This window comes from Leiobunum rupestre, chromosome 2 (genome assembly GCF_980474605.1).
Source record: "Leiobunum rupestre chromosome 2, qqLeiRupe1.1.hap1, whole genome shotgun sequence".
Classification (NCBI taxonomy): Eukaryota; Metazoa; Arthropoda; class Arachnida; order Opiliones; family Sclerosomatidae; genus Leiobunum; species Leiobunum rupestre.
This window is the reverse complement of record NC_143385.1, coordinates 78,178,846-78,192,736: the sequence shown is the minus strand read 5'-3', so window position 1 is coordinate 78,192,736 and position 13,891 is coordinate 78,178,846. Positions and strand designations below refer to the sequence as shown.

The following is a 13,891-nucleotide window of genomic DNA, read 5'->3' as shown; positions in this document are numbered from 1 at the left end:
TAAATATTGAAAAATAAATTAAGAAACATTTATATAATTTATTATATATACAGAATATATAGAGGCTTATAATTTTTGTTATTCTAAAATAAATCTAATTTATATACAGAAGAAACATTTCATAATAGTTCTGCATTTTGTAAAGCTGGAAGAAGGAAATCAACACAATTCACCCAGAGGTTAGCGCAAGAAGCATGGTATTGTCTTGCACCATAAGTCAATTTTGCACATTCTTCATCAAATATGCCACATTTAGTGTCAACATCAAGTAAACAAACTCCACAAGCTTTGTTGTGTGTTTCGGTTGTTGGACTTAAAATGGCTGATGAAAAATCTAACTTAATTTTCTCGGGCTGTAAAATAAATGTCACGTTAATCTAATACAAATTCACATCAATAGGATAATTAATGATTTTAACAAAATGCATAATATTAGCTATAGCTTAACACATGCAAAAGGGGTAATTTAAAATTAAAATGATCAGAATCACCATTGCATTGAATAAAATAGGGGAGAAATCAACCCACAATTTAAAATTGAATTCCTTTCTAATCAACTTATACCACTTACAAGTTTATAAAATGAAGAAATTCCACAGCTTAACTCTTCCCAAATCAGATCATTTTCATTTAGAGCTGTTTGTATATTTCCTGTATAACGGCCTGATGCTAAAGATGATGCATAGATGCGTCTTATGATACAAAACACTTCAATGATATCTTCAAGATAAAATTGTTACACTATTTTAAATGAACCAAAAGAAATAAAATTTCATAAACATTACTTTCAAGGTAATCTCCAATTTCATCAGTTTCAAATAGTTCCTCCAAGCTTTCAGAAACTAGCTCATTACAAGCAAAGTAAAAAGTTGATTTAGCTTCGTCTAATATTTCTCTACATTTCTCAAGACATTTCAGCCATTCTGTTGCAACTTTATCCAGACACACCTATAAAAAGATTTAACTTTGAAAAATATATTTTTTATACCAACATTAAGGGAAACAATCACTCGTTTTTAAAGGCTTTATTAGTATCTTCTAAAAACATTACTATTACCTTAGAACTTGAAGAATACCCATCTCTCATTAGGTCTATAAACTACCATAACCACAAAAGAACACATCTTTAAAGGGACAAGACTCAGTTTCTTAAATGTTACATTAAGTGTAAAAAAACTAAGAATAGCAAAAAAAGGGTTTGCATCAGTGTTAAAGAAATAAAATCTCAAAATTGTCTAACCCACACAAATAACAGCTTAGCTTATGTATAAAATGCAGATACAGTGATATCCCATAAATGTATTTATTTATCCTCATGGATAACTAAATTGAGACTATCCGTATGCATCTTAGTAGAATTTTCCACTGGCATGAGTAGAGTAGAAGGAAAAAGTCACTGGCATGAGTTTCAACAGGAATACATACCTCTACCTGGAACGCTTATCGTGGAAGATTTTAGTCTCGATGTGGCGGACAGTTTTTGTGACGTCACTATGTTAACTTAACAAACAACAACGTGAAAGGGGAGCGCGCACAAAGGGGATTTTTTCTCTCGTAGGTGGGGCCAAAGCCATTGGAGTGATCTTATACCATATGAAATACGGCAGGATAAACAGTAGAGGTATGGATTCCTGGTTTCAATCATGTTTAGTTGAAGGGAACCAATGAGATACCAATGATTTTTTTGAGGGGAGGCACTTACTTTTCAAGCATAAGGGGAGATTGTGAGCAATGCTAAAATTATATCCGAAAAAGTCATTCTCTATAAGAATAAATACATTCTCGGTGATACTGATTACTTTTAAAAGCTTCAAAATCTTATTTTGGTACTATTCTAACTTTCCATGCTCTTCGATCCTCATGAAATTGGCTTTATGTATGAAAAAAATCAATTTACCTGACAATTATTTGGTATGTTTAATAAAATATACTAATATATGAGACTTTAAAATTAGATGTACAAACATTTTGGTTAACACCTTAGCAAATACCGAACATCTTCTCAACTGTTTAAAACAAAAATTCCAACAAACAGTTCACTAAAAATATAATACAAAATAAAATATTCTGTACAAAAAGTAGCTATGGTTTGCATGAAATTCCTTGAGCATATGATATTTTCGATAGGACACCAACAGCTTTAGTCAATAATTATAAATTAGAAGATTGAGTCACAATAACGTTATAAAAAAAGACGTCAACGTTTCGTTTTTGAAAAAGGCTGAGCTAAAATTAAATGCTGGCAATTAAGCTACAAGCTACATTTAAATTTAGGAAGAGAATCACAAATTATCTAAGTATTAATGTATTTTTATAGTGGTTACTACTTTAAGAGCAATGCTATATTATTATTATAGATCATTTAAGAACTGTTTTGAACTGGTTCGATATCGTTGAGGAATTTCGTAACTTTTTGAATATTTGTCCTTTCTTAGCCATATAAATTCCAATAATCATGTTATTTTCAATTCAGTTAACAGGTTTTTGTATATCCTCTTATGCCCCATTTATAAAAAGGTGGTAACTTTGAATGTCTGTAGAAATTTAAATGAAAATACAAAATGAATTACCATTATATTAAATCTGAAAAAAATTAATTTATAAAACTTTTAAAAATGCAAAGGAGGATAAAAATATATTTAAGTTTCTTAATTCGGGAATGAAACTAATCTAGGCGGTACAGCCTCAGAGAAATCTGGTGGTTGTTTCAGAATTAGTCCACAACAAACAGTTTGTGAACTATAAAAATACTGAAAGTTTTGTGAGTCTGGAAATGTAAGGCTACTTAAAGGCGGGAGTGGGGGGAGGGGGATTAAAAATTAAGGTACTAACCGTAGAATTGTATTTTCTTACTATTACCATAAGTTAATGATACCTCTAAGTAGACAAATGGCTATGCTGCCTATGGCGGATATGCTTGTCCAAATCGACCTATGTCTCTCCGTACTGCGTATCAAAATAGCCTTAACATACACTTGGAACTGCTGACGTTTCTTTAATCCCGTTTGGTGCAAGGCTAGCTTGAACTTCCCCAAAAGAGATAAATTTTGGTATAGAGAATTCGTTCCCCCCACAGAGGCAAAAGAACGTTTTTTTGCTATTGGTTTATTTCTCTCAGCCCAATATAGTTTCTTTCTCGACCGCACAGTGGCGCTGGGTCCGATATATTTTTCAAATCTTTCATTTTCGCGGGAATCGGAGAGACAAGATTTGACATCACATTTTCTGGACAAAGATTCCACCTTGAAAGGGCTTATTTGTCTACTTAGAGGTATCATTAACTTATGCTATTACTGGTAATGTTTACTAAGTAAATTATAATATCATGAATATTTTTCGAAAACGCAATGACACAACTTTTTATGATCTTAGGAAATTAGGCTCTGGGAAAGGTATGTTGTGTAGCACTGATATTTGCTCACACAAATTTGTCAATATTGAAAATTTCACGTAGTAGCCTGCATACATTTTTGTATGAATATATTAAGTTTTGAAGTAATTTAACGGTCTACAAAATAGTTTAAATTTCACTACTTTACTAAACTAGTCTGAAAAAATTTTATTAATTGTATCTGATATCACAAATATGGAAATTTAATAATTTATAAGCAACCGGAAATTTTATCCAATTTTTTAAAAATGATTGTGCTATTTATTAAAAAAACAACAATAGCAATAATATTTCAAATAAAAAAAGTACAAAATATTAACCTGTGTTTGAGCCCTGATAAAACTGTAACGATCCGTGACTGGAATTGCATTTATACTTATAGAATCATATTCCACTTGTTCTCCTTGAAAAGTACATAAATTTTACAGTAGATAATATAAGTTAAATAATTACAAATGTCATTAAATAATACAATTATTACCAAACTAACGTGGAAAAACGCATACCTGTTTCTGTTGATGATGAGCCACGAGAACTAGTAGAAATTGTTGCACTGTGATCATTACCCTCATCACCACCCGGTGGACCCATGCTAATTTTGTCAAATGAAATATCATCCTCTGTGTAGAGTTTATGACTATGGTTTGGGCTATGATGAAAAGACGAAATTGACACTGCATCTAAGTTATCCGTTTCAAAACAATAAACAGGAGATTCCAAACTATTGACCGATAACTTTTCTGAAGATGCGTTAAACCCAATGTTTAAGTTATTGAACTGCAGATGACTGGCAAAGTTCGAGAAGGCATCTTCAGGCACATTTTGACTACCAGATGAAGTTTGAGAAGCGTATATTAACTCTACCGGAGACCCACTTCTCGTTGCATCATAAGAATCAGTAGTAGTAATAGTAGTGGTAACTTCTGCACAAAGAAAATCACCAAAGTCATCAGAGCATGAATTTTCTAGTATACTGGGCAAAGTGTTATCTATTTCACATTTATTTTCAAGTTGAATATCACGCACAGTTTCAGTGGAAGTTGAAAGGTCTGGTGTTAAATCAAGACTCTTAAAAACAGCATATTTATCTATAGCTTCACTCTCCATTTTCATAACTACATTTCCTGTGAACGTTACATTAACTTGATTAGGATTTGCCGTAACATTTAAAGTTCCTTCCTTCAATTGCTTCGGAAAAGTAGCGTCTTGACTAGAACTAAATGGTTGCGTAGTTTTGGTAGATAAAACAGGTAAACACATATCTGCTTGTTTGAAATCGTCAAAATCATCTGATACACTCTGATTAATTTGCTTGATTTGCATAGGAGCACTTGACTGAAAGTCAGTAAAATCATCCTCTGTACAAATAGAAATAATAAAATTAAGACTTATTATTTTAGGCCTAATAGCATTACAAAATCCTATGAAGGAAAGCCATATTTTAGTAGAAAGATTCTCTATTTTAAAGATCAATACCAGTTATTGAGCATGGCTTTGAATGAAATATTGGTTGAAGAAAATTTCCAAATTGCACATAATTGACCTCAACCCTTTCATGGGGTAGGCATGCGGGACAAGGGGTACTAGGTTTGGGGCGTAATTTGACCCCACTGAAAATATCTTAAAAATAGAGGTATTAACATCACATCCCAATAAACCCCTGATGGGCAATTGGTTTAGATGCAGAGACAAATTCAGAATCTGAAAGACACATCAGTTCTTTTTAACTGGGCTTATGTACAACCTCATAAAATGCTCTCAGAATGGTAAGTAAAAGTGAAGCAGATGAGTAAAATGATTCTTTCATCATTCTGGAGAGTTTCTCGAAACGTAAGACTTGCGATTAACGAATTATAATTTAAGATTATACAATACCGAATAAGTATAAAATGAAATTAGCTGCAAAAAAAAAACAATACAATGTGAGCTCATAAAGGTACAGAGGGGCATACCTAGAGGATAGCGCCGCCGATCGAACGCCGCCGCCGATTATTTCAATTACGCCGAAACCCCGCCCGATAAATGTAATTTTGATTTCGCCGCCGAATTAATTTCCTTTATTAAAGTATAATAATTGCGTTTTGAGTTCTAAATTCGAACTACATAGATTTTTCTATTGGTAGTGCTACGATTTCCAAAAGATCTGGCACCACTGCACCGCGCACACCAAAATTTTCTACAGCAGACAGCTGGGATCTGAGAGAGAGAATCGAAACCAGCTTTGGAGTTACCTCGCCTCGTATTTTGTAATAGGTACATAAACGTATCAGCTGCATTCAGCAATAACTAGTCTATTATATTTTAAAAATTCCTTTGATACAGAGATAAAATAATTTGTGATAATAGACGAAAAAACCGGTTTTGGAGGGATGAAATTTCTGCGGTAGAGCCCTTGCCCGTTGGTTGTATGTATGATAATGGCGGCGCCCAGTAAACGTTTCTAAAAATAGTGTATAGATAATAATACTAGTGAAAAGGTAGTAAATAAGTACAGTATTGTTATTACTAGGTTAAATGTTTTAGTTTAATAGTATCATATGTAACAAAGTTACTCATACGTGTGCCTCTGTTTAACATCTCTGTATTAAAAATTTAAATGAGATCTTGTTTCACAAAATCACAACCACCAAAGAAATATACAGCACCAGGCTTGGATATAAGGTTTATTTCTAAACTGGTCTATTTGGCCAGTGACTCCCAACTCTTGAATTATTTAAGTGGTCACGTAGACCAGTTGGTTAATAATACGGTAGATAATTTTGAATTAATAAACTGGACACTGAACCAGTGAACCCCTAGCTTTTGAATAAAAAAACTGGTCCGAGCAATTAATAAACTGGACACTGGACCAGTGAACCCCTAGCTTTTGAATAAAAAAACTGGTCTGAGCAATTAATAAACTGGTCTTTGACCCAGTGACCACCGCTTATTTCCAAGCCTGTACAGCACTAACGTCGCGTTGTGTAAAACTGGTTTTAACTTCCTACCCTCCCCGCCAGAACTACTTTTGATGGTGATAAAACCGTCATCGACTGTTAAGTGACGTCAATTACGTCATATCCTTGCAACAGAGTCTCATTGAGAAAAAGTTATTTCTGGCACACTTATGATTAAATAAGTTACATATGATAGTATGTAACCAAAGTTACCTCTTTCTCGTTTTGGAAACAAGTGGTTCTTATTTTAATAAAATACATTCTATTAAACATGTATTTTTTTAAAATGTGTTTTAACAGTTTAAGTTCTAGCTAGGAATATGAATGACAAAACACTATAGCTGTGTTCTTTTAAAAAGTGATAAATTTTAGCTAAATTGGCAGGCCACTTAATTTTCTTAAAACATTTATTTTCTAAATTGTTAAGCGTTTTAAATCTTTCATCACCCATTTTTACTAAACCACGAAAAAAAATCAGTTCAGTGAGGTACAACACTCAATTGTTTTCATATAGGCTTAACATGTGTTTAGAAACTGGCAGGCGAAATCTACTGAAAATCTATTCAGAGCTTCCAATTTAATCCGCTAGTTGCCTCTAGAGTATTATGTCCAATGTCCATGCGCTGCTGCGCGTATCTCCCCCATAATTCACCTCCAGTTAACATTCATCCTCCTAGGTTCTAGCGGTCTATTAAAAGGCTTTAAAAGTCGCTCGATGACTTATGCCTAAGGTGGTGTCCTGGGTATTAGAAAAAAAAAAGGCTGGCGCTATTTCTGAGGGGGGGGACAGTTTTTCCCCTTAGGCGCCGCCGCCTCCGATTTTTTTCAACGCCGCCGATTATTTTCTGCAAATCGGCGCGCCACGCCGCCGCCGAACTAATTATCGTTCCCGCCGCCGCCGTTGAAAATTGGTTCGGCGCTATGCTCTAGGCATACCTAATATTAAATTTTGGCCATCACTGTTCTGTTTATTTCTGATAATAAAAAATTTACCTTATGCCCAAAAAATCGACTTATATTGTGTGTAAATAACAGTGGTATTGATTTATTGCAATGAATTAAAAGATACCAAAGGAACAACATTGTGTGAATTGAACATTTAGTCTACAATTTGTTATTTCCAGTTCTTAATTAAAAAGAATGATTTGATTTCAAGTAGCTACTCTGCATATTTATTATTAAATTAGCATGTTTATCATGCTTCTACCAATCAAGCAAAAATACTGGTATTTTGAAAGACATTTTAAAGTATATATATATTGTGATAGATGGTATAAACACTTACCACTATTTGCACTATTTAATGGCAAGCCATTTTTAAGTTTTGCAGACATATAGGTACTTCTTTCGGAATTGAAATAACTACTATTTTCCTCAGCTGCACTAGTTGTGGAATTTGAAATTAAATTATGTACTGGATTGACTAGTTTTGAGTGACGATCCATTGCTAAATAGGACGATTCTAGTGCATTTTGTTCCACAGATATTTGGGGAGCTTGAGAAACCAATGGAACAGCAGTGTAAGGTTGTTCGGCTAGTCTAGTTTGAGAAGTAGGTTGATTATGTAGTTCCTTGTGTGTTGCTTCTTCTAATGGTTGGGGTTGTGGCAGTAAAGTTGGAAATCGTATAACTGGAACTGGAGGGCATGGTAGTAGATGCAAGGCTTCCATATTGGGTACAGCATAACCAGCCTACAACAATAAAATATATAGTAACCTACTAAATACAACAAAATGGTAACAGCTAAAATACAAAAATTAGATGTTCTTTTAATTTTTAAAACAGATAATTATACTAAATTTGTCTGTATTAAAATCTAGTGAGAGTTTTAGGTGAAATTTGGTCAATTATACTATGTCAGAAACCCCATTTGTAGGGAAAAATTCAATAACGGAATTATATAACTGTGGCAGACAAGTATTTTTTTAATGTGCTGTAATCTTTGGTGATTGTCTATTCAGTAAGTACGCTTTTCTCGCAGGGTTGGAAAGAACCAGCTGGAACGGTTTTAACCACTAAGAAAATCCCATTGTTAAAACTGACTTTTTAAAAGTTTAATTGGGTATGTGAAAAAATCACCACTTGAAACATTACCAGTCACCTGCCTTTTGGTTTGAATATCTGCTACTTTTAATCAAAGATAACCTCGTACCCTAGTTACGAAATAACTGCCTTGCGCATAGTCAATAGCATTTACCCACTTCCGGTCAGAACTCCGAAAAAATTAGCTCCATAATTACCATGGTAACCAACTACATATAAGACCACTGCAAAATTTTATGACATGCTGTTCGAGAAGTTGGCTGTGATAGGACAATACAGCAACCAATGGAGGCCGATTTTTCAGAAGCCACGTGCCGGAAGTGAGTAAGTGCTTCATTACTAAAATGTTAATTAAAAAGCTCTTAAGAATTCGCCGGAGGGTGAGCTCTAAATATTTAAATCAAATACTTTTTGATAACACAAACCTAAATTCTAATATTTATGATGATTAACTTTATTGATACATGGTCAATGGAGGTAAGTGTGATCACCCCGTATTATTTCCCCAAATATTAATATATTTAATGAATGGATATTGAAATATACTTAATTTTACACATTTTGTATATTTTCAATATTAATTTAAATTAAATTTAGTTTTTAGAGATTTTATGATCAAACTGGCAAACCGGTTTCATATTTTGGTCTCAACAATGTTTTTGAACAAACTTGGCAATGGACTATTGGTACTAAAGATAGTGCAACAGGAAAACGGAAGCAAATACCATTATAGGGGCCTGGTACTCCTTCTCCTAATGGAAATCAGGATCATAATAATATTTCCATAACTTCCACAGGGATCGTTGACACAAAATCAGTCTATACAATAGTTTCGGTGGTAACGAGTTACGCCCCTGAAACCGGCATTTTCGGATTCAGGGTGGTCGATTCATATTTAGAAAGTGTCACTGTCATTGCTCTACCACCAACGGTTGTGGAGCTATAGCCAGTTGCAATTTTCGATTCTATTTGGGAAAAACTAAAAGACGTCAAATATCACTTGTGGCATTCCCCCAATAAAGCAGAGCATTTCAACAACAATTAATATTGTATAGGAAAAGAGACGAGAATGGAGGCAATTAAAGTAGATAATAGGTGAAGAAAACTGTAATCACTGGTGTAGCAAAAGGTTTCCGCCTTTTAACCCTTCAAACCGATTCTGCCAATTTCGTTTTTACCACAAGTAACATAATCTCTATTAATATGGCACTTGCCATTGTTTCAATGTTAAAACTTTTAGTCACTGTGTCTATCAAAATATTGTAAAAAAAGCCATTCACTCGATTAAAGGGACTGGAAAGTGGGGTTTTGAAATCGTCTAGTGACGTAGTATCTCCAAAAAAATCCGGACCCTGCTTTATTTCCTTTTTTCCCCGCTTGAGGAATTTGGCTCTGACGGAGATGTTTTGAAAATAGTGAGGAGCGACCCGAGAGAGACTAATGACAGGTATTCATACGCGAACTAAGATATTCTGGCCTTCGTGGACGTGGTTTTGGTTCTAGTATTTTAATATTTATTTAATTATAATGATGTTAATGAACGAGTTTAATTCAAATAAAAAACGGAAACGTGATGATACGAAAATATCTCTTGTTGGCGAATTAGATAAGTGGGAAAAGGCAAAAAACTGTGGTGTAGTACTAAGGTTTATCAAAATGCTCCAGTGAAACCAAGGCCCTAAGAAATTGGCTTCGATTCATCTAGCGTTTTTTTACAAAATTCGATGAAACTCGTAAATAATAATTAAAAAAATTACGAACAAACTACTACCAAAAGACCTTATCACTCAAATGAATTTTTCGTTAAACATTTGTTGTTCACTAAACTAAATCTCAATAAAGATGAATGAAATTTGAAAACTTCATACGAGCTCAGCTATAACACTAACCAAGACCACGCTGGATTTCATCATACAAAAATCTCAACACAGCGGTGCCTGTTTACGTCTTCGCGAACTTGAGAAAAAGTAGTTCTACGCGCCAAATTTCGTTAATGACGTCACGGATGACGTTTTTCAAAACCCCACTTTCCAGCCCCTTTAAAGGATGCTAAACCCGCAATTACAGTTTTCTACACCCATTTTCTACTTTCATTGCTTCCATTCTCGTCTCTTTTCCTATATAATATTAATTGTTGTTGAAAAGCTCTGCAATATCGGGGGAATGCCACAAGTGATATTTGACGTAGTTTAGTTTTTCCCAAATAGAATCGAAAATTGCAACCGGCTATAGCTCTTCAACCGTTGGTGGTAGAGCAATGACAGTGATACTTTTTCTAAATATGAATCAACCACCCTGAATCCGAAAATGCTGGTTTCAGGGTCGTAACTCTATTATTTGAAAAGTTGTCAAAAACGACATCTGGCGTTACCGCTGAAACTTTTGTCGCTTTGGAAAAACCGACAACTCCACGTGAAAGGAAATAAAAAAATATTAAAAATTGCTTCTGGTTTCATTTTTCTATCGTTTACACGTTTCGAGAAAATATAAGAAAACTGCAAAAACCCCCTTTGTCAAAGACTTTTGTAACAGACTGTACATCTCAGTTGGTCACAGAATCCCGGGCGTGTCACTTCTCAGAATTACCTCAATTAGTAACGTGCACAGTTGACACTTCACTTTCCTATTTAAAGGTACTTCAAACGTTACTTTTACTCTTTACGTAAGTCTTGATTTTTTTTGTATTTAAACGTTTTGTGCCCAATTTGGTAGCGATCTTTCAACAGGCTGTTACTGTTTGAGTTTCCTTAGCTGATTATTATTACGGTAACTGCTAGCCAAGGCTTAGCGGAATCGTTAGTCTCACCTAAGGACGCGGCTCTCCTATAGTACGTTCCCGCCGTACTACCGTTCTTCTAACATTCACACCATGTCACCAGCTCGCGGCTCTTGCTCGAAATCTAACTTGCGTGATCTTTCTAAAAACATTGCAACCAGTGATAATACTCACTGGATCTCTTGTACCCTATGCAAAACCCCTAAGCTGGTATCACATTGACTGTGTGGGTACGCTCAGTGATCTCCATGCACAAACTCAAATCTCATTGGAAATTCCATTCTTGTGCTACTATTCCTGCTGCTGCTAAAACTCCACCCCATATTACTTCGAACAAGAAGCTCGCCTACACTGACCAAAGCAGTCACTCCCACTGGTACATCTCAACACTTCTGAACTCTACTTTGGGTGGCACTGTTAACTTGCAACTGTCCTTAGCGCATTCCAATCACAATTTGCAACCATTGTGGAAAATCAGACTGCACTGAAAACTCGATTGAACCAGATTGAATCCTCAATGACATCCCACAGCACTACCATGACTGAATTGAGAGTAACAGTGAAAACTCTCGGCAAGTCGCTTACTGATCACCATAATTATTTTATTAGATACCAGCAGGCGGTCAAAGAACAAGGTCAAACACTAGACACCCACCAATTATTACTGGATGTTCTAAATGAAAATGTTGAAGAACAAGGAAATGAGCTCCTGGATCTCAAGGGTACGGTGTAAGGCACTAATTTGTACGTAGGCGTAAGCATCACAAGAATATATCATTTATTAACAATAGTACTCACAAGGTAATTAGTCTGGTCTGAGGCGCTAATGATCTTGGGGGAAGGATATCTTTTGATTGCCCAAATCTAGCATGGCACTAAATCTTCTAACTGTTGCCCAACTGCCAACACACTATATATATCAAGGCCGCATTGGGGGCCACTAGCAACCCGAGGAGCTTTATTGGCGCTTTGCCAATAATAGGTCTTACAACGGTAGTGTCAAACCACGCTTTAGTTGTCAAAAGTCTCTCTGATCTGGACAAGGGCTGCGGTCGTCTCTCCTCTACTATGAAGTCATACCATACTAACATGAGCGAGCACCTCGGCAGCCTGGAGGCCACACTTGCTAGTTTGCAAAAACAGTTACAAACCACCATGGGTCCGGCGGACCTGGACCAACACCTTCGAGACATGGAATATGTCATAGCCAAAAGTCCCCCCCCCCCCCCCGAGTTATTCAGTTTGTTCTTTCCTTGAAAACTTGTAGAGGTTAACGGTTAGAGTTAGTGTAGGTAGCTGTTGGTTTGCGTACGTGGCATGCAGGGCTTGCCACCACACTCCTACGCATTGTAACCCAGCCACCTGTTTAAATCCATAAGTTACTAGATGACTTGGGCCTAAGGTGGTGCCTTCAGTATTAGCCTAGCTGATTATTACCTCTACGGCTGTTTCATATTGCGACACTAAATTCTTATGCTGGTCATCTACCGCTAGAGCTAGTTTTGATAAAAATTTGTTTTCTTTTTCATATCTCTCTTCACCTGTTTCATCTATGATCCCGCATAGACCAAAATCTAGTAGGGCCATTTTCATGTTAAATTTCCAGTTTACATAGTTCTCATCAATTAATTTATTTAAAGAAAATTATGTTCCCCGGGATGTCAATGAATTGATCTGTTTATCCATTTTGTAACTTCAATCTGTTTGGTTCATGTCCATTCTACCCTTTTACTAAGCTAAGCCTAACCCAAACCTCTCCAAATAAACATCTTTATCCTCTAGAAATTTTTAAATTAAATTAAAAAATTAAATAATCATTTGCGGCCAAGATAAAAAATACCCACGCTATCTACGTATCCGCCTAAAAAAATTAAAAACAAGATGAGTTTGTCACGTAGATAGCGTGGGTATTTTTTATTTTGGCCGCAAATGATAATTTAATTTTTTAATTTAATTTAAAAACTTTTTTGGTTATTTTCACGTTTTTATCTCTTTTTTTAATTATTTTAGGCGGATACGATAGTTTTTTGGCCGCAAATGATTATTTAATTTTTTAATTTAATTGTAAAAATTGAACCTCTTTGGGTATTTTTCATTTTTTTTGTGGTTATTATTTTCGTCTTGTGTTCGACGACACCACGTGTTTTCCAGCCCTTGGTATTCTGGTAGTTTGTTAAAACAAAGTATTTCCAAGTGGTATGCCGGTAGTTAGAAGAAAAAAAATTCCATGTGGTATTCCGGTTGATTGTTCAATAAATTACAAGTTTTCTTAATTTTGGGAATTTTGGGCTATTTCTAGCTGTGCTGCCTTTTTATGATTTTTGTTATTATTTTCGTCGTGTATTCGTATAAGTATTGGCGACTGACGGCGCCGCACGTTCGCTACGCTCTTGTGCTGGGGGCGTGCGACGACACCCCAGCCCCATACTAAAAAAACGATGGGCCTTCTATAACGCAACCTAGAGGATAGTACCTAGGCATACCCTACCAAGTATTGTCGGGCGTGAAAAAAAATGGAGCGTATATAGCAAGACCAAGGGCAAAGTGGGGTTGCGGCCATAAAAAGGCAGCACAGCTAGAAATAGCCCAAAATTAAGAAAACTACGGGCATACCGCTTGGAAATAATTTGTTTTAACAAACTACCGGAATACCAAGGGCTGAAAAACCGGTGGTGTCGTCGAACACAAGACGAAAATAATAAACACAAAAAAAATGTAAAATACCCAAGAGGTTCAAATGTAAAA

General features: G+C 35.3%; 1 protein-coding gene across 3 annotated transcripts in view; it reads right to left on the bottom strand.

The window, feature by feature from the left end:
• Positions 1–18: 18 nt before the first annotated feature.
• The window catches only part of LOC149959082 (uncharacterized), a 36,049-nt gene continuing 22,176 nt past the window's right edge, over positions 19–13,891 (bottom strand). For all 3 annotated transcript variants that reach the window (XM_090166416.1, XM_090166415.1, XM_090166417.1), the window contains exons 5-10: positions 7,613–8,018; positions 3,898–4,749; positions 3,712–3,794; positions 786–948; positions 572–720; positions 19–353 (exon numbers count right to left, since the gene is read on the bottom strand). In XM_090166416.1, the coding sequence (XP_090022542.1) occupies positions 120–353; positions 572–720; positions 786–948; positions 3,712–3,794; positions 3,898–4,749; positions 7,613–8,018 (1,887 nt within the window). In that variant the 3' untranslated portion in view covers positions 19–119. The remainder of the gene's footprint in view (positions 354–571; positions 721–785; positions 949–3,711; positions 3,795–3,897; positions 4,750–7,612; positions 8,019–13,891) is intronic.